This window comes from Schistocerca gregaria, chromosome 2 (genome assembly GCF_023897955.1).
Source record: "Schistocerca gregaria isolate iqSchGreg1 chromosome 2, iqSchGreg1.2, whole genome shotgun sequence".
Taxonomy (NCBI): domain Eukaryota; kingdom Metazoa; phylum Arthropoda; class Insecta; order Orthoptera; family Acrididae; genus Schistocerca; species Schistocerca gregaria.
Window position 1 is genome coordinate 657,717,962 of NC_064921.1, and position 21,911 is coordinate 657,739,872.

At 39.8% G+C, this 21,911-nt stretch overlaps 1 protein-coding gene across 3 annotated transcripts in view; it reads right to left on the reverse strand.

Moving 5' to 3' along the window:
* Positions 1-211: 211 nt before the first annotated feature.
* Positions 212-21,911, reverse strand: part of LOC126334700 (macrophage mannose receptor 1-like) — a 75,603-nt gene continuing 53,903 nt past the window's right edge. For all 3 annotated transcript variants that reach the window (XM_049997202.1, XM_049997203.1, XM_049997204.1), the window contains 2 exons: positions 6,385-6,777; positions 212-522 (listed from right to left, as the gene is read on the reverse strand). In XM_049997202.1, coding sequence (XP_049853159.1) covers positions 368-522; positions 6,385-6,777 — 548 coding nt within the window. In that variant the 3' untranslated portion in view covers positions 212-367. The remainder of the gene's footprint in view (positions 523-6,384; positions 6,778-21,911) is intronic.

The window sequence follows — 21,911 nt, forward strand, 5'->3', positions numbered from 1 at the left end:
CAAGTACTATGGTAACTTAACAAAGTCTCACCATCTATGGCCGGCTGCATCTGAATACGGCGTACCTAAAGAAACTTCTGGAATCTCTTCTTCGCTGATGTATCAGCGCTAATAGTGGCGTTACACGATATTAGCTTGCTGTCTTCTGTGAGATGACTGATTTTGTTTTTGTGGTGAGCTTTATAGTAAAGGAGAATACAGAAAAACGAAATATCCTATTGTCATTTATTAAACGTCTGATGTAACAACTATCATGAGTTAACTTCGTACTATGTCACTATTAATTTGTTTTGAAAAGTCAGAAGCCTCGTCCTACACTCGCAGCCACTCTCGACCGCATCTAGCAGCCGACCACGCAATGTCGTCACTAGGGCACGATCTCGCAGATGAAGGGCCGCTCCAATTCGCAGGAAATGTCAGTGTAGTAGCCCTCGCCATTCAGAGACAGGCAGTCTTCATCCTTCCTGTTCTTGGGCTCCCCGTATCCCCACACTAAGAACTCCATGTCATTCAAGTGCCTCCCTGGAATCGGAAAAAGTATTTCAGCGAGTTACCTTAGAGGTAAACACTTAAAAACATTGAGTGTATTTAATACTACTGTTGAGAAGAGTCAGGATTTCTATGACAACACTCTTCCTTCAACAACGTACTTCTTTCCACCACTCAAAACAATCTCTCTCTCTCTCTCTCTCTCTCTCTCTCTCTCTCTCTCTATCTCTCTCAGCCCCTCTCCCTCTCTCTCTCTCTCTCTCTCTCTCTCTCTCTCTCTCTCTCTCTCTCTCTCTCTCATACATACACAAATTAATCCATGTTCCATTGATCAACAATACGACATTTCGTTATGAGGAGGAATGTGCCACTGTAACATAAATATTCTTTAAACAAATTATTTTTTTAACATTTACTTCTTCATATCTAAGAATTCATCTATTGAGTATGTGGAGTTGTCATTCAGAAATTCTTTTAATTTTCTTTTAAATGTTGATTGTCTATCTATCAGACTTAATACTATTTGGCAAACCACCAAAGACTTTTGTGGAAGCATAATTCACTATTTTCTGTGCCAAAGTGAGATTTAATCCAGAATAGTGAAGATAATCCTGTGTTCTAGTGTTGTAGCTATGCACTTCACTGTTATTTTCGAATTAGGATCGCTTATTAATGACAAATTTCATAAGTGAAAATATGTATTGCGAAGGTACTGTGAATATCTCAAGTTGCAAGGTGCTGTTGTGTGCGCTACAGCTATTACTCTGGGCACATGCTTCTGTACCATGAATACTCTTTCTCTTAACGACGAACTGCCCCAAAATATGATGCCATATGAAAGCAGTGAATGAAAATAGGCATAGTTGGCTAATTTACTAAAATGTTTATCACCAAATTTGAAATAATCCAATAGCATAAGTACTGAACATAACCGTTTCAGTAGATCATCGATGTTTTTCTTCCAATACAATTTCTCATCAGTGCACACACCCGGAAATTTTGAGTATTCTGCCTTAGCAACAGACCTCTGCTCATAGTCTATATTTATCAATAGTGTTATGTCATTTACTGTACAGAATTGTATTAACTGTGTTTTCTCACAATGAAGTGAGAGTCCATTTGCAGAGAACCACTTAATAATTTTCTGAAATACATTATTTGCAATTTCCTCAGCTGATTCTTGCTTGTTTGGTGTGTATATTATATATGTATCACCAGCAAAAAGAACTAACTTTGCATGTTCATGAATACAGAGTGGTAAGTCGTTAATATATACAGTAAGAAAAATAAGGGACCCAAGACAGAACCTTGTGTTTCACCATTCTTGATACTTTCCCATTTAGAGAACTCTACGGGTTTTTGCATACTATCAGTACTGTTTGTTAATTTCAACCTGCTACATTCTTCCAGTTAAGTATGAATTAAACCATTTGTGCAGTGTCCCACTAATCCCACAAGACTTAAGCTTACCTAGAAGAATTTCATGATTCACACAGTCAAAAGTCGTTGAGAGATCACTAAATATTCCAATCGGTGATGTTCGGTTATTCAATGCATTAAATATATGACCAGTGAAACCATATATAGCATTTGTTTAAAAGCCTTTCCGAAAACCAAAATGACATTTTGTTAGTATATCATTTTTACATATATGTGGTGCTACTCCTGAACACATTAGTTTTCCACGAATTTTTGATAAAGCTGTCGGAAGTGAGACTGGGCGGTGGTCGTTAGCATCAGATCTATACCCTCTTTTATGCAATTGTTTAACAATAGGGTGTTTTAGTCTATCTATAAAAGTGCCCTGTTTCAGTGAGCTAATACATATGTGGCTCAGAATTCTACTTATTTTCTGGGAAGAAGCTTTTTGTAGTCTGTTACAAATGCCATCAATTCCATGTGAGCTTTTACTTTTGAGTGAATTTGTTATTTTCCTAATTTCAGTAGGAGAGGCAGGTTGAATTTCTATTTCATGAAATTTTACAAGTACTGCCTCTTCCATACACTGCCTTGCATTTTCTAATGAATAGCTGGATCGTAGTTTGTCTTCCACACACACACACACACACACACACACACACACACACACACACACGCATGCACACACACACACACACACATACACACGCACGCACACACACACACACACACACACACGCACACGCACGCACACACACTGACAGTGTCAAGAAATTTTGGGGTGACAGGACGTAGTGCATAAAGACAGGCCTGCATAAAGACAGGCCCTTGGAGAGAGTTCTTGATTTACAGCTTGTGGAATTCAGAAAGGGATAATTACATTAAAGGAAGGTGAAAGATCGTGATCGAACACTGTTTTTGGTTCCACAAGATCTTAACATTGCGTCGTTGATTTTCAGTGTCACTGAGATCATGCTCTGGTCCTGATTAAGAATAGATATGCGACTCACTATTTTTAGAAGAGATGTCTCCTGTGAAGGACGATTTGGACTGAAAAAGTGTATATTGATGGAGAGTATGTAAATGTTGGTATGCAGACGTAAACCCCGCGAATGCCTAAGGACCATTACAAGAGGAAATCTTTATCCACTTTCTGTGTTGTAAGAATATTTCTATGGAACATAACAAAACATCGTTTTACGTAAAATGTCGAAGCTAAACAACTCATAGGAAACGAGCTTAAAGTGCAGTTTATCGAACCATTTGCTAATGACATCCTAGTCATTACTCCAATTGAAATAGTTATCGGATGGTGCGCTTACTGTCTTCGACAATAACTGCATTTACAAGACCAGTTTTTTCCTAAACGGAAAATGGAATCGAAACTGACAGATGAACATTTCCGTCAGCTTAGCAGGACAAAAACTAAGACATAGCTGATGTCCAAGATAATAGCCCAAGTGTCTCACTGACTGTACTTCTCAAACTATCAGTTCCTTTTTGACTGTAACATGCCAGTGTGATTAACAGTCTTTTATTTTTCAAATCAGGTACACAGGCCTATATTTCTATGCAACGATTTCCAAAGAAAATTCTTTTTCACTGTAATGCAAAAGTGAGAGCATTTACATTTTAAATTATTTTTAATTACTGAGACGAAGACATAAACTAGTGAATGTAGAACATCTTTATGCCTTTTAGACAGTTTTGTAGATATTGAAACAAAAGGTAAGTTCATGGAAAGAGGTAAAGACTGTGATGTGATGAAACAGACTAAAGGAAGAGCTTCTCTCTATTTACGAGAAGTCACAGAAATGTGATAGAGAAAGGCGCAGCACTTTTCTTATTAATCAGTTATCGTTGGCTGCCTCAAACGGATGTAATACAGTTAAAAAGCCATCCACTGAGCTCGGGTGGACGAATCACTTTTGAAACCCCATCTGTCAGCCACGAACTTTTCTCTCGTTCACAGAGCTTCACCTGAATTTGAAAGCTATCTTTTTCATTCATTATCCTTGTGTGTGGTCATACCCTGTCGCCCGTAGTGAGCTATTTCATAAATTTTGAAAATTCGTTCTGCTTAAGCTATTTTTCGTTCATAGAAATTTCACTCAATCTCTGATCACGTGAAATCGAACTATTACTACACAGCTTTACCTATGGTTTACATAATATTTAGTTCTTTACTGGAAAAATGGATAGTAGTATGTCGTAGTTCGTCAAGTTACCTTCTGCATTTATTTACTTCTCCTATGTTTTGTTTGTGAGACATCAAAATTTCCAGCCAGAAAACGCTTTGTGTCATGTAAATGTTCAATAACATCACAAATTGTTTTCGTCAGTGCAGCCGACATTGAGGTCATGTACCGCGATTGTGAACAAACTTTCTCTCTAACCTTATACTTTGCATGTTACTTAAAAACCGTCTTGATTGCAAATAATTTTATTCATATGACCGGTTTCGGTTCATTCAGAACCATCTTAAGATCTGATATTTCGGTTACAGGAGTAACCCGTCCAAATCCAGCAGTTTTCACATGCTACGTCACATTCTTTTCATAAATTCCACTAATAATGGCTTACACGTGTAAAGCATTAAGTTACTCAGTAATGGAATTATTTCAGTGCGTTAAGTTAGTAATAAGGTTATTTCAGGGTGTTTCTTGTGTTACTGGGTGAATTATTTCTTTCTCCTAGGTTTTTCCTCCTAGTTACTTTTCTGGGAAGATCCCAGGTGGTAATCCGTGACTCGGTGTTCATAAAAGCGCCATCAATGAGCTAAGAAACTATTCTCCAGAATATGGCCAAGTTCATTTAAGTACTTTCCGTATACCATTTCAGGTGGATGATGGGTAATTTTTCTTATCTGTGACCAATTTGCTTCCCCTTTCACAGGTAATCTCAGTTTTTGCTCCGTTTTCAAGCATCTCAACAACGATTACAGGACGAGGTGTTAAGTGTGTACCTGTTTTTTGACGTAGGCTAGTGAGTAATAGATTTTCCGGGGTGGATATAATGAGAGTGGTTGTTGCGAACTTCAGAGAAGTTTACGAACACCAAAGATATCAGTACGTAGTCTGCTGAAGAATAGCACGTACCAGGTATGTTTAAGTGTTTCCCTCAATATAGGCAATGTCGACATTTTCAAAGCTGTTGGGAAATGTTATCCAACAAAGACAGGTTCCCAGCAGTGGGATCAACGTTTTGAAATCATCTATACGGTGATGTAAGCTAAGTTCGGAAGTACCACATGCTGCTGCCATTCATTCTTGTGGGCCCTCGATTCCGATTAGTCGAAGAAAAAGAAATAGCAATTTCACGTGGTGCTCTTCAGCTTTGGAAAAGGAACATTTATCAATTTGGTTACGGTACATGTCTAACGGACAGTAGGTTGTTGGTTGAGATCTTGTCACGTGCTTTCAAATTTTTTATTTTTAGATCTTTATCGAAAGGAGTTTGGTCATTATTTTTATTCATTTCATTGGGTTAAATGCAATTTTTTATTTCTATTCGTTTGTCACATGTAAACAATGTAATAACTTTTTCAGTGCTCTCAATTTTTTCTTCCTATCATTCTTTTTCAATTTGGTATCGGAATGTAATTATTTTTATTTATGTACCATAGTATTTAAATATTTGAAACTGACGATGTATGGATTAAAAAGTAAAAGATAAAATAATCTGATTATATTGACTGTGCAATGATGTCAAAAATGTACTTTTCGTTAGAAGATACCATTTTGTTGGATGTTAAAAGTGATATCAACATTTAAAACAGTCTTATTCCATTAAACACAAAGTAGAGCACATGAAGATCTAAACGAAATAACACACTATAAATAAAACGAAATTCAAGGAAAATGAATGCAATGATAGGGGCAAAAGAGTGGGATGATAAAATGGAAGAAATTAAATCGTAACTAATGATAAGGACAGCAGTATGAGATGGTAAAATGGAAGCAATTAAATCGAAATTAATATATAAAAGTAATTAAGACCGCGTGCACAAAGATTTCAATTGGCAAAAGAATGATGTCACAAAAAATGAGGAAAATTTGAAGAAGTTGGTATTCTGATTAAAATGGTGTGAGAAATAAATGGTAATAAAAATCACATTTAAACCTATTAATTTAATAAGAATAGTTCCAAAGTCACTTAGACAAAGATATAAAAATAAAAAGTTTCAATGCACTTACAAGATTCCCACTGACAACTTCTAGCACATGAGGCTTGTACCGCAACCTTTATGTTTGGCGATTAGCGTTTCAGTTGTTTCTTTCTTAAAACTAAAGAGCATCACTCGAAATTCTGAATTGTTTTCTTAGACTACTCAAACGAGGGAACACCAGGGTCAAAGGATTCCTGGTGTGAAACTTGGGACATTACTATGCATCACCATTCACATGATTTCAAAAAGTCTCACAGCTGATGATCACTCCTTGTAAGACTTATTTTGAGAGGTATGTACGTACGAACCTGTATCCGTAACGAAATCGCCTTCGACTGCCCGATCGGTGAAGCCAATGTGGTAGTCGAGGCTCTCCGGCGTGATAAGAGTGCGCAGGAGGGCTTCGCCGCGGCGCCACGTGTCCGTCACGGCCAGCGTCGCGTTCTCGGAGCGGCACACCACGGCGGCTTCGTTGTGCCTCCGCTTCTCCTTGTGGACCTTGTAGAAGCGGCCCGCCTCCTCCAGCCAGCGGTACGAGTCGGGGACTCCCACGGAGAGCAGGCGCTCGCAGAAGAACGGCGACTGCCAGTCGCAGTTGAGGTCGTTGTACAGGCCGTCGTTGCGGGTGTTGACGCAGTTCTCTTTGCCTTCGTGATCGCTTGGCTGCTTGGGCTGCCACGGCAGGAAAGGGGCTGGCCGACCTGTAGCAAGACATGTTGGGATGACTGCGTGCACAGCAAAGCGACAAGTACGCTAAAATATCGAGATGCAAATTCCTGCTGGTTTACAGAGATGTAGGACTCGTTCAGACAGAAGGCTCGATTTTCATATTTAATTATTTTGAAATTAGGTTTTGGCTCCACTAGTGGTTACCTACTGAACTGCAGTGCTGGGTTTTTAATATATACCACAACTGCGGATGTGTACAGTACCTGCGAACAAACAAAAAGGTAGTTAGGTAACTTCATCTTTTCAAGGTGGTAACCAAAAAGTCATGACTACATCTCGCACAGTTGACATTCCCGTCCACCTGGTCCTCAACCACTTCAGGTGAATATTCGAATGGTTGTTTCAAAAAGGATGGGGTCAGATTTCTTCCCCATTCTTTTCGTCCAGTTAAACTTTAGCTCCATTGCCCCCCTCGCTGACATGACAAGAAACCATAACAATGATTGTGTTGTAATTTTCAAGAGCGTATGAATAATATACACTCTAAGATACAAAAAGTGTAGTTCTATCGAAAGGAGATTCCCACAAATATCATTATAGCAAATGTGGAGCCAGTAATCCATGTGTTATCACCACAATCCACTGATGAAATTAGGACATAAACGGCCAGAATATTAGGCCTACGCAAAGCGAAGCCACTTAGCAGTAATTTGTACCAAGCGGGAAGGAAGGCTCTCACGAAGATCAATGTGGATTAAACCATCATTGAACTAACAGCTGACAAAGTAAATGCCACAGTTTTGATGAAGACAGAACGCCACCACAAGAAGATTACTGAGCTTTTGGATACTACTACTTATAAAAATCTTCTGAAGGATCTTCTAACGAAAGTTTTGAGACCCATCAATCAGCTGGTAAAACAGACTTCTTCCGCTTCGGACGATAAAAAAGAACTCTGCAGAACAGTCGACTATCCACCCAGACTTTTTGGCCTACAGAGATGCATAAGCCAAATGTTCCTCTGTGAGTGCCATAGGGTCTACCACTCGTTAGGTGCCTCGATATCTCGCCTCCTTGCGTATGTTGGTAAAACCGACAGTTACATTAAGAACTGAAGGAGATTAACGTCGGCCCAATTGACATCCCTGTCAGCTTTGACGTTGTGCCCCTGCTTACTACGGTACCTGGAACGAAACTATTTTATACCTAGCAGTTATTTTTCCGGCTAATATAATGGCTTTATTTGGACCCTGCCTTACCACGACTTATTCCCAGTACAAGAAGAAATCGACGCGTTGGCTATGGGCAGCTCTCTTACTCCAGCTGTTGCCAATTTATTGATAGATTGCTTCGAACAGTGGGCGCTGAGACGGGCAGTAGAAGATCAGCTAAGTCATGCCTGTATGGGAACGATACATTTATACTTCGGACTCACGGTGAAGAGCAGCTGGACGTCTTCTTAGTGCCTCTCAATGGTATTCAACAAAAGATGTAGTTTATAATGGAGAAAGAGAGCAACGGGTGACTGGGACGCGGTCCATAAGGTATAAAGACAAGATACACACACTGATAGATACTTCCGGAAGTAATCAAACATCAACCTCTCGTCCTAGATCAATATCAGATGTCATTAGAACCTTGATGGACAGAGCCAACAAAATCTGATATCTGGTTTATTTGAAGGATGAATTACACAATTTGCTGTCAGTGTTCAAGTAAAATGGATATGCTAGTAAGTAGACTGATCCATCAAAGAAGAGAAGAAGCTGGAAATAGCAACAACGACCGCCATCTGGAAAAAATGTCCTCCCGTTCATTAATAAAACTACGGATCGAATCGGGAAACTTTTGGCCAAGTATTGGGTTGAAATGACCTTTTCACCTAACAATAAGATTAATGAGAATTTAAGAACGTCAAAAGATGTACGGCACGCGGACAAGTGTATATTGAAACTACGAAAGAAAGTTGTAACATCCGAATAGCCGAACACAAAGGGAACTATCGACCAGGACAGACCGAAAAATCAGCCCTAGCAGAATCTTTCTGTTTTTTCTTTTTTTTAGGCAGGAACATCGATGTACAATTCAGCGAGACGAGCGTTTTACCAAAAACGTAGCATTATCTTGCACGCACGTATAGAGAAGCAATAGAGATTCACAAACACCATAGTAACTTCAAAAGAAAGGAAGAGGGTTTGAAGTCAGATGAAATATGGATGTTGACTTTGCGTCAACAGAACGACAGTCAACTGATTGTTTTTAATCGAGAATGATGACGCCATCCAAAGACAGTCATACAGTCGGCATAACGTGACGTATGGTGGTGCCCCATGTGCTTTATAAATGTGAGAGCCCTCAAACCTTAGTGCTAGTACCAGTTTTAGCGCGGAAGACGTCCACAGCATTTGGAGACGAAACGTTAGGAAACTGTTTCATACATCGACAGCGGCCTCTCACCCCGTAAGTTGTAACTGAAGAAGACCCCGGTCCGTGAAAGCCCACATTGTCTAATTATATGCATTGCTTCTAAATTTTTAGAATTAGCGATATACACCTTTCGTCGATGTTTATCAACTGACAATTTTTTTATACACAACTCCCCACCCTGGAGTCCTTTCACTTTATTTTCGACAGCCATTGGAAACTTCAAACAGTAGTCGCTGCCTCGATAATGCCTCTTTAATAGCGGTTATTTCATCATCATGTGAGTTATTGACTGCCGCTTTCTAAGGTAACAGGAAAACTTACATCTCTACAAATTCATTCGCGTTTTTCCAATGTAAGTAGCTCATATACGTTAACGTTTTCTTTTCTTCAAAAATCTTCTGTAGTCCATTAAGCTTTGTTTGGCTTTCGTAAACCATCTAAAACATAAAAATGATGGGGCAACAATTTATAAATAATGTGCTAAGTCTTTGATAAGCAACTGTGTGATACAAGAGTTCAGCTTGCCTTGATGCTACACAATCGTTAAGGTATCAGCAGAAATAGTGACATACGGAATTAGTTGTCATTTTTGTTATGAAGGAAAACTGGAGCACAGGCTCGGATTATGTCAAGTGTCAGAAAGGAAATCGGACGGGGCCTTTCAAAGGAACCATCCCGACATTTGTGCGGAGCGATTTAGGGAAATCACGAAAATCCAAATCTGGATGGCCAGACGCGGGTTTGAATCGTCGTCCTCCCAAACGCGAATCCAGTATGCTAGCCACTGGGCCACCTAGTTCGATATCTGCACTAAGGATTTCCTTAGTACAAGCACTGTGTCACTTAACATAAAAAAGCGCCACGATGGTAACACTACGCCCCTTCAATTTAGGAGGCTGCTGCTGGGCTGTGCTCGTCAACATGAATCGTTACCAGTTGGCAGGTTGGCCACCAGTTGGGTGGGGCATCGACGGTCAATGATCGTCTAAGGGGGCTGTCATTACCCGCTGCTCCCGGTACTATTTTAAGGCAATGATGTTACGTTCACAAGACGATTAGCGTTACCGCGGATACATTAGGGTGGGGCACGGATATGCAGTTTATAGGGAGGTGCAGTGGCGGTCATTTTACAGTGTGACTGTCAGCATTCAAAATACATGGTTGCATCCAACAATTAAGAAGAAAAGATAAAGGTTTCGTAACAGTGGGTGGTGTTGGAGGTCAATACTGCAGAGGAAGAGTAAAGGATGGCTACAGTAACTAGACTAAAACTTACGCAGGTTGCAGTAGTTATGCAGATATGAGGAGACTTACAGTGATCGATTAGTGTGGATAGCTGTATGAAACCTGTCTTCAGACTGAAGCCCACAACAACAACTGTGGCCTCTGCTTCTGAAGTAATGTAGTTGCAAGGCTAAAACCTATAGCGTTGCATTATAGAGATGGTTACACTAACGAACATTGCTGGGCATTCTGAGATGATAACGATGGGTTCGAGATTTATTTCTTGTGGGTTTAATGCGCAAGTTATGTAAGAGATTTTAAACGGGTCTTCACGACACAATAGCCAATACACAACTAACTGGAGGGGCAGGCTCTGTACCACTTTCTTTCAGCTGCAAAAATAACCAAACTAACAATGCACTGTACCAGGTTTTTGATAGAAAACAGATGTTCATGAATTGGATGATATTCATAAATTTGAAAGCATTGTGGTTTTTTATTTTCGTGTTGCTGTTACGACTCGACTTCTAGTTTCTAGTTCTGATGCTTTATTTTCGAGGAGCTTATCCCCTTATAAATACAGACTGTCCTAACCCTTAGTTATAGGCTATTATCAAACTCCTAACTGCATCAACACTGCTCTCTGTAAATTGAGCGTTGACTTCGATTTACGAAAGTACAATTAGAATAATGGTTGAAGACTGTTAATTCGACTGTTTATAAGAGTTCCTAGGTAATTGCTGTTAGCAGTGAATACTGTAGCAGTTCTCCATACACATGAGTCCTCCATAACTTGTAGTGAATTTACGTAGTGACTGATACAAAGTAAATCTAAACAGTGGTACTGAGATTGAATTCCCTTTTTTAACTGATCTTTTTTGATGTGCTGCATGGATTCAGTAAAAAACTCCTTTTTCTGTCTTTGTAAATTTGATACCAAAACCAACCTTTGTAAATAAAAGGTGACAAAAGTTACGGGATAGCGATATGCATATAAATTATACATATGGCGATAATACCGCCTAGAGACTGAAAAACTGTGGCCATGTCAAATGTGTCCGATTTCGGGCTGATGGTTGGGTTTGAGTCTGACTCAGATCCCACGAAGCACTGGGCCCAAGTTGCCACTAAGGCACTGTGAATGTTTTTGATGACTCCATAGTGGCGTCCACTGTATATACATAGAATTTAGTAGGTCCTATGATCCAACTGAACCGATCATTGACTAGAAATGACAATGTTTAGCTACTTGGAGACCATTTACAGGCATGCATGGATTTCGTGTTCCCAAACATGTTACTGGAGACAGTAGCACTATGCAAGGGAAAAGGAGATCAGACGTGATATGAGGAGGTACCCTATCAGTTATCACTTATGTCATCTCACTGTATACTCTTGCGATTATCAAATGATTAGGAATGGATCAGTGAGAACCGTGGGGAATTACCTTTGGCTAGTAACTTTGCTCATGGCTTTCTGAGGCAGATGGCCATATAACAGTTGTGTACATTAAGTAACATTGTAGGCCCCTCTGATCTTAACGGCATATACCTGCTTACGTTCAGGTTGTACCTGCAGTCGCTGCACGGATTGTCGGTCCTTTGCGAGTGTGAATGTTACTGCATTTTGCTGAGGTCTTCTAATGTTGCTATCTTCCTGTAGATAACAGCTCCATCCGCGAAAAGCCTCTTATAGATTATGTCGTTACCAGCTAGTTAACAGTTGCAGAGCATCAAGGATGTACTCCATATTTCCGTTATTTTCAGACACAATCAGAAGGTATTCCTCATATACAACAGATCTCAGCTGAGATATGCTTTCTTTATATCACGGTCAGAGACAGAACTTAGACTACTACTGTGTTTTATGTTGGTAACCACGTTTGTCAACGGTTGTTACATGTTACGCATAGTCATGGAGCATATACAGTTAATGGCGAAATCTGACAGAAATGAATGTACATTCCGCAACACAGGCGGGAGATCGCGTCTTTAAAACCTCTCGTTTTGAAGCAGAAGTTCCAGATTCGGCTCAGAGGTGTCTACAACCAATTCCGCCAACGGTGCAAAAGTTTGGTGCACTGAACCGTCATCCTTGGGCTCCGAGGGCTTCAAACAGCAAGGTATCGATCGACAGATGCGAAAAGAAGGCCACAGATCAGAAGTTCGTGTGACGTGTATGGTGCATTAATGCTGTCACGCTGGCACCAAGTTCTCACCACACTTCTGCCTAGCGCCATCGCGGACGTTTTAGACGATGGGAACGTCGTCACACCCCCTCTTATCCACATTTCACACCTTCTTTTGACGTCTTTGCGATGGTATCAGAACCGTGACGCCCAGCGTTCAAATCTGGTGTACTCTTGAAGTTAACAATCCATCTAATTGGAGAGTTAGTTTTGTGCCATTGATTGTGATGAGTTTGGGGGCAGTGGATTTCATTAATTAGTAACATTTTACTTATTTATCAAACAGGAGAAAGAGAGTTTAAGCATTACTTATATTTGGAATTTAGTGGTTGGATTGTGATTCAATTTAATAATTTTGTTGTCCTCTATGCAGGATTACTATGGAGTTTCATTTATCCAACTTGTGCATTAAGGTTTTGTTTCAAGTTTTTCGAGATTTCGTTTGTTTTTGTTTTCTTGCTAAATAATTTCATCAGTAGTATGTGCTAAGACAATTAGTTCTTTATGGCTTCAGTTGGCCATATCTGTAGCTTGCTTTGTATTTCCTATAAAGTTGTCTAACTTATGGTGATTAAACATTAGTCTGATATTTATAAGGCCTTTAATTTGTTCTGTATTTGTGAAACTAATGTTTCTTTTTTTTATAAATCTTTCATTGAAATTCTATGTATTAGAAGTTAAATTACTATGGACACGGTGATTTTTTATTTGTAAGGGGCTCAATTTTTTTCTATGTTTATCAAGTAGAGGAATTCAAATTTTTTTGCGTAAGATTGTAACATAGTCATCCATATAATTCATTTCTAGCATATGCAGCATTTTAGTTAACTCAAGATGCAGGTGCTAAAGGCAACTATTAAGTTCTTGTTTCTGTTTGTGCTGTAGCTTAATTTCTTTACGTAATCAGACTTTCTCAAACTGCTGCTAACTATTTTGGCTGCTTGTTAACAACATTTTCTCATGATGTTAGCATAATTTGGTATTAAACTATAAGATGCACATTCTTTGTTAAATATGATGCGGAAGGCCAGTTTGGTTATCTTTAGTTTCGTGTTTTTAAATGAATACACTGATCTTAGTGCCTGGCTATACAAATATAACGTAATTTTATTCACTGTTGGAAGTGTTCCTTTTGTGACTGTATTATTTTTGCAAAATAAAGAACAACTACCTTCAATCACAATCGTGATTTTTTTTCCAATGCCACGCGGGATTAGCCGAGCGGTCTTAGGCGCTGCAGTCATGGACTGTGCGTCTGGTCCCGGCGGAGGTTCGAGTCCTTCCTCGGGCATGGGTGCGTGTGTTTCTCCTTAGGATAATTTAGGTTAAGTAGTGTCTACGCTTAGAGACTGATGACCTTTGCAGTTAAGTCCCATAAAATTTCACGCACATTTGAACTTTTTTTCCAATTTATGATGTATTTCGAGCTCTGAGGGCTCGTCTTCAGATGCTTTGACAGTCTTCATAAATTTTTTTCATAGTTAGATGATTTCTGGTCCTCGCAAAATTACGTTTGTATATTACAAATAGACCCACAAATTTCTTAGACCTCACTATTGTTAATTGATTCGAAGAACATAATTTTTACATTTACAAGAAACAAATCTACACTGATACTATAATACACAAATTATCACACTAATATTAAAGTATCCGTTTCTCTTAACGAGACATTCACAACTGTTGATTTTCATCATCAATGATAAAGTATTCCACAGTTGTATAAATGGTTTCAAAAAGGAAAGCACCCAAACAGAGCCCTCTTTCAGGGTCTGTGTCCTATTATTCAGGTGCAACTGCAAAATTATAAATTAATAATAACACCCGTTCACATAGTAAAAATAAGAAAAGCAAAATTCTTAGAAAAAGCCTGTACGTAAACTGAAATGTGAGTACATTAAGAAATCATAACTGATGTTAAAATAAGTTAAAATATGTTAAAATAGTACATTCCTGATACATGACATGCAACAGGACATCCTCTTCAAACCTAGACCTGCCAGTAAGCCTCTCGAAGAGGGGGACCTGTGCAAAAGGACAGAGTTATTCAATTATTATTCAATTAAATGACCGGAAACCACCGTTGAATGGAACGTAAATATATTAACAGCCCGAGATCCCATACCCCCTTACAAAACTTGCAACGGTCCGGAAGTAAGGGCCTGCTACACATGGATCCACTTGAGGACATACAGGGGGTTATATGGACCGTAGTCCAGCAGGCATGTGTCAATGCAGAATGTAACTCCATGAGCACAGTTTTACATTCATAAGTGATTCATACACACCTATCAAACCCATACCAAGCTACACAGAGTTAAAATGCAGGCGCGAGAGATCGTATACCTGTAACATATGCGAGTGGGCTATTCAGTCTGTCTGACGGTAAAAATATGAATTAATGTAACCGCCAACAACAGGTCTAAGAAACCACACACTAGCATCTGCTGCAGTGAACGCTAACTTCTTTTATGTACCAGCGAGGCACCAATTACGTATTACCATGTTTGTAAGTGGATACATTGCACACCAATCAATAGGGTCCACCCAAAGTAAATTCACATAATTCGTCTAATGTCACCTAAGAATTCATATAGCACATTTAGAGAGCATAGTCACTAATTTGTACCCACACAAAACTGTGGAACAACTAATGAAAACCGAGCGAGGTGGCGCAGTGGCTAGCACACTGGACTCGCATTCGGGAGGACGACGGTTCAATCCCGCGTCCGGCCATCCTGATTTAGGTTTTCCGTGATTTCCCTAAATCGCAAATGTCGGGATGGTTCCGTCGAAAGGGCACGGCTGACTTCCTTCCCCGTCCTTCCCTAATCCGATGAGACCGATGACCTCCTGTCTGGTCTTCCCCAAACAACCCAAACCAACCCAACTAATGAAAATGGAGAGAAACCTCTAAAACACTTATGTCCTACCACCAATTTAGCAGAAGCAGCTAAGTCAGAGCAATACTGATCACATTAAGAATATCCATAACAATAAATAGCTGAGTGAAAGTTTTTTAAGGAACATTAGTCACAGCAGAATTGGCCACACCAATAAAATCCGAAATAAGTCCAAAATAATGAATAAGTGAGAACAACCAAAGCAATAGAAAACGTATTAGTCAGGAATAACTGATCCCATAAACGGGATATGGCCCTAAGAAACCAATCCTCCCTAAGAACTTTCCGTTTTAGAAAAAAAGAATTTTTAAGACTGTAGCGGATTTTGCCATTGAGACGGTCGTGGTGGCTACAATCTGGAACCGTGCGACTACTATGGTCACAGGTTAGAATCCTGCCTCGGGCATGGATGTGTGTGATGTCCTTAGGTCAGTAGGTTTAAGTAGTTCTAAGTTCTAGGGCCTCAGAAGTTAAGTCCGATAGTGCTCAGAGCCATTTGAACCATTTTTTTTGTCATTGATGATCAAAATATCCTTCTCCACAAACAACGAAATTGGACACCACTTACCTCTCACAATACAGTAAACATAAACATCCCAATAATAGATAACATTGGAATATAATAATTACAGTGTAACAGTTGCCCTGCATTTTACACATGCCAAACAGCAAGAATTTTCCGTACACCTTAGAAATAACACACTGACGTTTTTATTCTTAACCACTTTCACAAATCCACAACAGCCAGCTGCATACCTCAGGCACAGACTAAGTGAAATCCACAAGAGTACTCCGCACAGAAAACAATGGTAACAATCTTGACCCATGAGAACAACCAGAAATGAAGTTATACAAAGAATAACTTTTGAAAACGTGTTAAAGCAACAAACATTTATGAGACGTGCGTGTTTACGTAATTTTTGATAAATAATCGAATACTTTGGAACTACTTTGGAACAGTGCAACAATTTACGGAATTGAGATATAGCTTACATGTCGTAAGAAAAATCCTGTAGGAATGGGAATATCTTGGATAAGTAATTATATACTTTAGAAGATGGTGGGTTACATTTCGATTGACTGTTCCATTTTGAAGGTCTCCTTGGTATACTGTATTGTAATTGGTTGTGTCATTTCATGAATGTAAAACAGTTATTTAAATACTCATAGTGCTATTTACACCCCTTAATTATTTTGACCATCATCATCTTGGAGTTTTAAAATTTGCTCTTCGCCATTTTGGACTGAGATATCATGCATTTTCCCCCAGTCTACACCCAACCTCCAGTAGCACTTTCATTTTTCAAGGTCATTTAAGAGCAAGCTGCGTCATTTTCAGCATAATTGCACAATTCATTTAACATATTCTAACAGTTGCAAAATAACTGATAACTTGGTTTTGGAAACCAGCGGCAGTTCTGCTGATAAAATTGTCTATCCAAACAAGAAAGACATATTTTATTTCCTGCAGATAGGTTGTAACTGACAGTTATGTTTAACAGGTGATATGATGCTTGACTTAAGCAGTAACACATGCAGAAGGGTAATAAATTGATAATGAACTACAGAACAATATAACTTTTGATAATTCCTGTTAGTAAAGGATTATGTTGCAGCATTTCCTCAACGGATAGCCTACAACAGTTTCTCAGGAAAGGGAGAGAACGGGGCGACTAGTATTCAAAATGCTGCCCATGGCATGGAACGTAGTGCAGCACACAGTTCAGACTTCATTGTCTCCGCTCTATGCGGAGATTTGAAAGTGACCCTGTCCTCAAACTTACGCTGGTGTGCTAAACTTCAAGACGAAAAGTATCTTCCGTATTAAGTGTCACTCCCACGTAACACAGTGTCCTGAAACTTGGATCATCAACAGAAAGAGCTGCGACTGTAAAGTACAGAACGCAACTGTAAGAAATACGCAATGAGACCAACACAAATGATACTTTTAATCAAATACAATAATTATATTGAAGTCACCGCGGTTTATGATACTCCTCTAACCAGGGATTCCCAAACATTTTCTGTGACGAAGTGCTTGAAGAATCCTGCTATTCTGATGGAAAAACCTCCTTTATTTTGACTGTTGATAGAATTTTTAAAAATGAGAAAAACTTATTTTATTCAAGATTAATTCGGTTTCAGATTATAACTAATAACACAGCAGTCATGATAAAATTATTTTAAAAATCGGTATTGTCGAAATATCTAAAAACCAAAAACGCAATATTATTAGGAAGTTTTTTCTCAGAGCACTTGAAGAGCGATGTTCCGTGGAACACAGTTTCGTAAACATGCCCGAGACAGTAGAAAAGGAGGGACATTTATCTTAATATGGTGTGCTGACCAGTGGCAGGTGCATGTGACGGGCTACAATATGTTTCCCCAACGCGTTTTACATGTGTTCGATGGGATTAAAGTCGAGGGAACGGGGCGAATAGTGATATCACCGAATACCCTCTCGCTTCAAGAGCTCCACCGCGTGCACTGTTCGTGCTGTCGTCCACAAAAATGAAGTCAGGACTGAAAGATCCGGAAAACGCAACGAAGTTAGTTAGTCGAATGTTCCATCGATCAATAGCACGGAAAAACCGTTATGAAATAGAACGTGTGAAGTACTGTTATCAACGACTGTGCCGCTAAAGCGGAGTTACTGAACGCAGTTTTCCGAAATTCCTTCACCAGGGAAGACGAATGGAATATTCCAGAATTTGAAACACGAACATCTGCTAGCATGAGTTTCTTAGAAGTAGATACCTTAGGGGTTGCGAAGCAACTCAAATCGCTTGATACGGGCAAGTCTTCAGGTCCAGATTGTATACCGATTAGGTTCCTTTCAGATTACGCTGATACTATAGCTCCCTACTTAGCACTCATATACAACCGCTCGCTCACCGATAGATCTGTACCTACAGATTGGAAAATTGCGCAGGTCGCACCAGTGTTCAAGAAGGGTAGTAGGAGTAATCCATCGAACTACAGACCTATATCATTGACGTCGGTTTGCAGTAGGGTTTTGGAGCATATACTGTATTCAAACATTATGAATCACCTCGAAGAGAACGATCTATTAACACGTAATCAGCATGGCTTCAGAAAACATCGCTCTTGTGCAACGCAGCTAGCTCTTTATTCGCACGAAGTAATGGCTGCTATCGACAGGGGATCTCAAGTTGATTCCGTATTTCTAGATTTCCGGAAAGCTTTTGACACCGTTCCTCACAAGCGACTTCTAATCAAGCTGCGGAGCTATGGGGTATCGTCTCAGTTGTGCGACTGGATTCGTGATTTCCTGTCAGGAAGGTCGCAGTTCGTAGTAATAGACGGCAAATCATCGAGTAAAACTGAAGTGATATCAGGTGTTCCCCAGGGAAGCGTCCTGGGACCTCTACTGTTCCTGATCTATATAAATGACCTGGGTGACAATCTGAGCAGTTCTCTTAGGTTGTTTGCAGATGATGCTGTAATTTACCGTCTAGTAAGGTCATCCGAAGACCAGTATCAGCTGCAAAGCGATTTAGAAAAGATTGCTGTATGGTGTGTCAGGTGGCAGTTGATGCTAAATAACGAAAAGTGTGAGATGATCCACATGAGTTCCAAAAGAAATCCGTTGGAATTCGATTACTCGATAAATAGTACAATCCTCAAGGCTGTCAATTCAACTAAGTACCTGGGTGTTAAAATTACGAACAACTTCAGTTGGAAGGACCACATAGATAATATTGTCGGGAAGGCGAGCCAAAGGTTGCGTTTCATTGGCAGGACACTTAGAAGATGCAACAAGTCCACTAAAGAGACAGCTTACACTACACTCGTTCGTCCTCTGTTAGAATATTGCTGCGCGGTGTGGGATCCTTACCAGGTGGGATTGACGGAGGACATCGAGAGGGTGCAAAGAAGGGCAGCTCGTTTTGTATTATCGCGTTATAGAGGAGAGAGCGTGGCAGATATGATACACGAGTTGGGATGGAAGTCATTACAGCATAGACGTTTTTCGTCGCGGCGAGAGCTTTTTACGAAATTTCAGTCACCAACTTTCTCTTCCGAATGCGAAAATATTTTGTTGAGCCCAACCTACATAGGTAGGAATGATCATCAAAATAAAATAAGAGAAATCAGAGCTCGAACAGAAAGGTTTAGATGTTCGTTTTTCCCGCTCGCTGTTCGGGAGTGGAATAGTAGAGAGATAGTATGATTGTGGTTCGATGAACCCTCTGCCAAGCACTTAAATGTGAATTGCAGAGTAGTCATGTAGATGTAGATGTAGAAGTGCACAAGAAATGCGCTCAGGAAACAAGTGTTTTTTTTTACATTATAGTGTTATACCTAAATATTTCTATTATCTATCCCATTCCCTTAAATGGCACGAAATGCATATATTATATCTCCAGATTTATTTACTCATATTCAAGAATTCATATATGGTATAGAAGGAGTTGCCAAGGAGGTATGATTTAAATTTGTTTTTGAAATTTTTACTGCTCTCTGTCAGACACTTTATTTCATCTGGTAATTTATGATACAGTTTTATAGCAGCATATTTTACCCCATACTGGGCCAAGGATAGGTTAAGTAAAGGGTAGTGTAGGTCTTTCTTTTTTCTGGTATTGTAATCATGAATCTTGCTGTTGATTTTAAACTGGCCCATGTTGAGAAAAAATTTCATTACTGAGTAAATGTACAGTGAAGCAGTTGTAAGGATTCCTAACCTTTTAAACAGATGCCTACAGAATGTGCGACTATGAACCCCACACGCTATTCTAACTACTTTCTTTTGAGCAGTGAATATCTTTTGCCTAAGTGTTGCGTTGCCCCAGAATATTATTCCGTATGACATCAGAGAGTGGGAGTATGCAAAGTATGTTAGTTTACTAATTTCTGCATCCTCAAAATTGGCAATTATTCTGATTGCAAAAGTTGCTGAACCTAGTCGCTTTAGGAGATCCAAAATATGACTTTTCAAATTAAGATTCTCATCTATGTGTCCTCTGGCTCCTGATATCATTACTTCATGTGTTATATTTATTGAAGGAATTATACTTTTTGCAGCAAAAAATTGGCTGTACCATATTCAAACACGTGGAGGGCAGCATGGCCATGCAACACTATGCCTCCCCACACGATAAGAGATGGATCACCAAAACAAGTTCGAAATCAACCCGTCCTTCGGACGGCAGTGCCAGTGCTTCGGAACGCTTCCAATGTACGGGCAACGATGCTGTGAGCAGCACCAAACTCCTGCACTACGCTCGTCACAATTCATCTGTCTTCCACTTACCCGATGGCTCTTCTCCATATCAGGTCACCCACATGTTGTCTCCGGGCCATGAGCTTGTGATGAAGAAAACAACCACAGTGCACCGTTACCACTTGCTGATTGACACAAACAGTCCCTTTCCGTGCTTTCAACTTCCTCGTGTTGCGGGGCCAATTCCATTTGGCACTGTAGTCACGCTAATTTCATTCCATGTGGCTTAAGAATTTCTGTATACAACTGGGTGACCTCCAACGACATGCTCTCACACTTTGATTTGTTTCCACTACGTTTTTGGTATGTTATGTTACGTTATCTAGCTCGACATGTGTTTCAGAAATAGTATGCTGTACATACAAATGGTACATTCCCGGACATTGGTTCCTCATCAAAACATTATCTACCGAGCCCCTCAACAGCCCCCAGAAGTTTATAATTTGAATCTTGAAGTAGCCTGTGTAATTTGCTCAAAATCTCTCTACTTTTGGAGCACTGTGAGAGTCAAATTGATTGCTTATTTTCTTTCAAAGCGCAGAAGTTATCAGGAACACTATTGTAGTGGTTGGCTACACACTGAAATGAGGATGTCATACAAACTGAAGAGCCAGAGAAACTGGTACACCTGCCTCATATCGTGTAGGGCCCCCGCGAGCACGCAGAAGTGCCACAACACGATGTGGCATGGACTCACTAATATTTGAAATAGTGCTAGTGGGCAGTAACACCATGAATCCTCTAGGGCTGTTTATAAATCCGTAAGAGTACGAGGGGGGTGGAGATTTCTTCTCAACAGCACGTTGTAAAACATTCCAAATATGCTCAATAATGTTCATGTCTGGGGAGTTTGGTGGCTAGAAGAAGTGTTGAAACTCAGAAGAATGTTCCTGGAGGAACTCTGTAGCAATTCAGAACGTGTGGGTGACGCATTGTCCTGCTGGAATTTCACAAGTTCGTTGGAGCGCACAGTGAACATGAGTGGATGCGTAACTTTTGTTCTTTGAGGCCCGCAGTGAAAAATATGTCTTTTAATGACATGATGATTATTTATGAATAATATCCAGCTACACTGCTATGTAAGTTGTTTATGTTTTATCTCATTCACAATGAGCCCAGTTCGTCAAACTGCCATCGTCAGGTGCTCTGTAAACACATAGGTAAGCGATGGTCTTA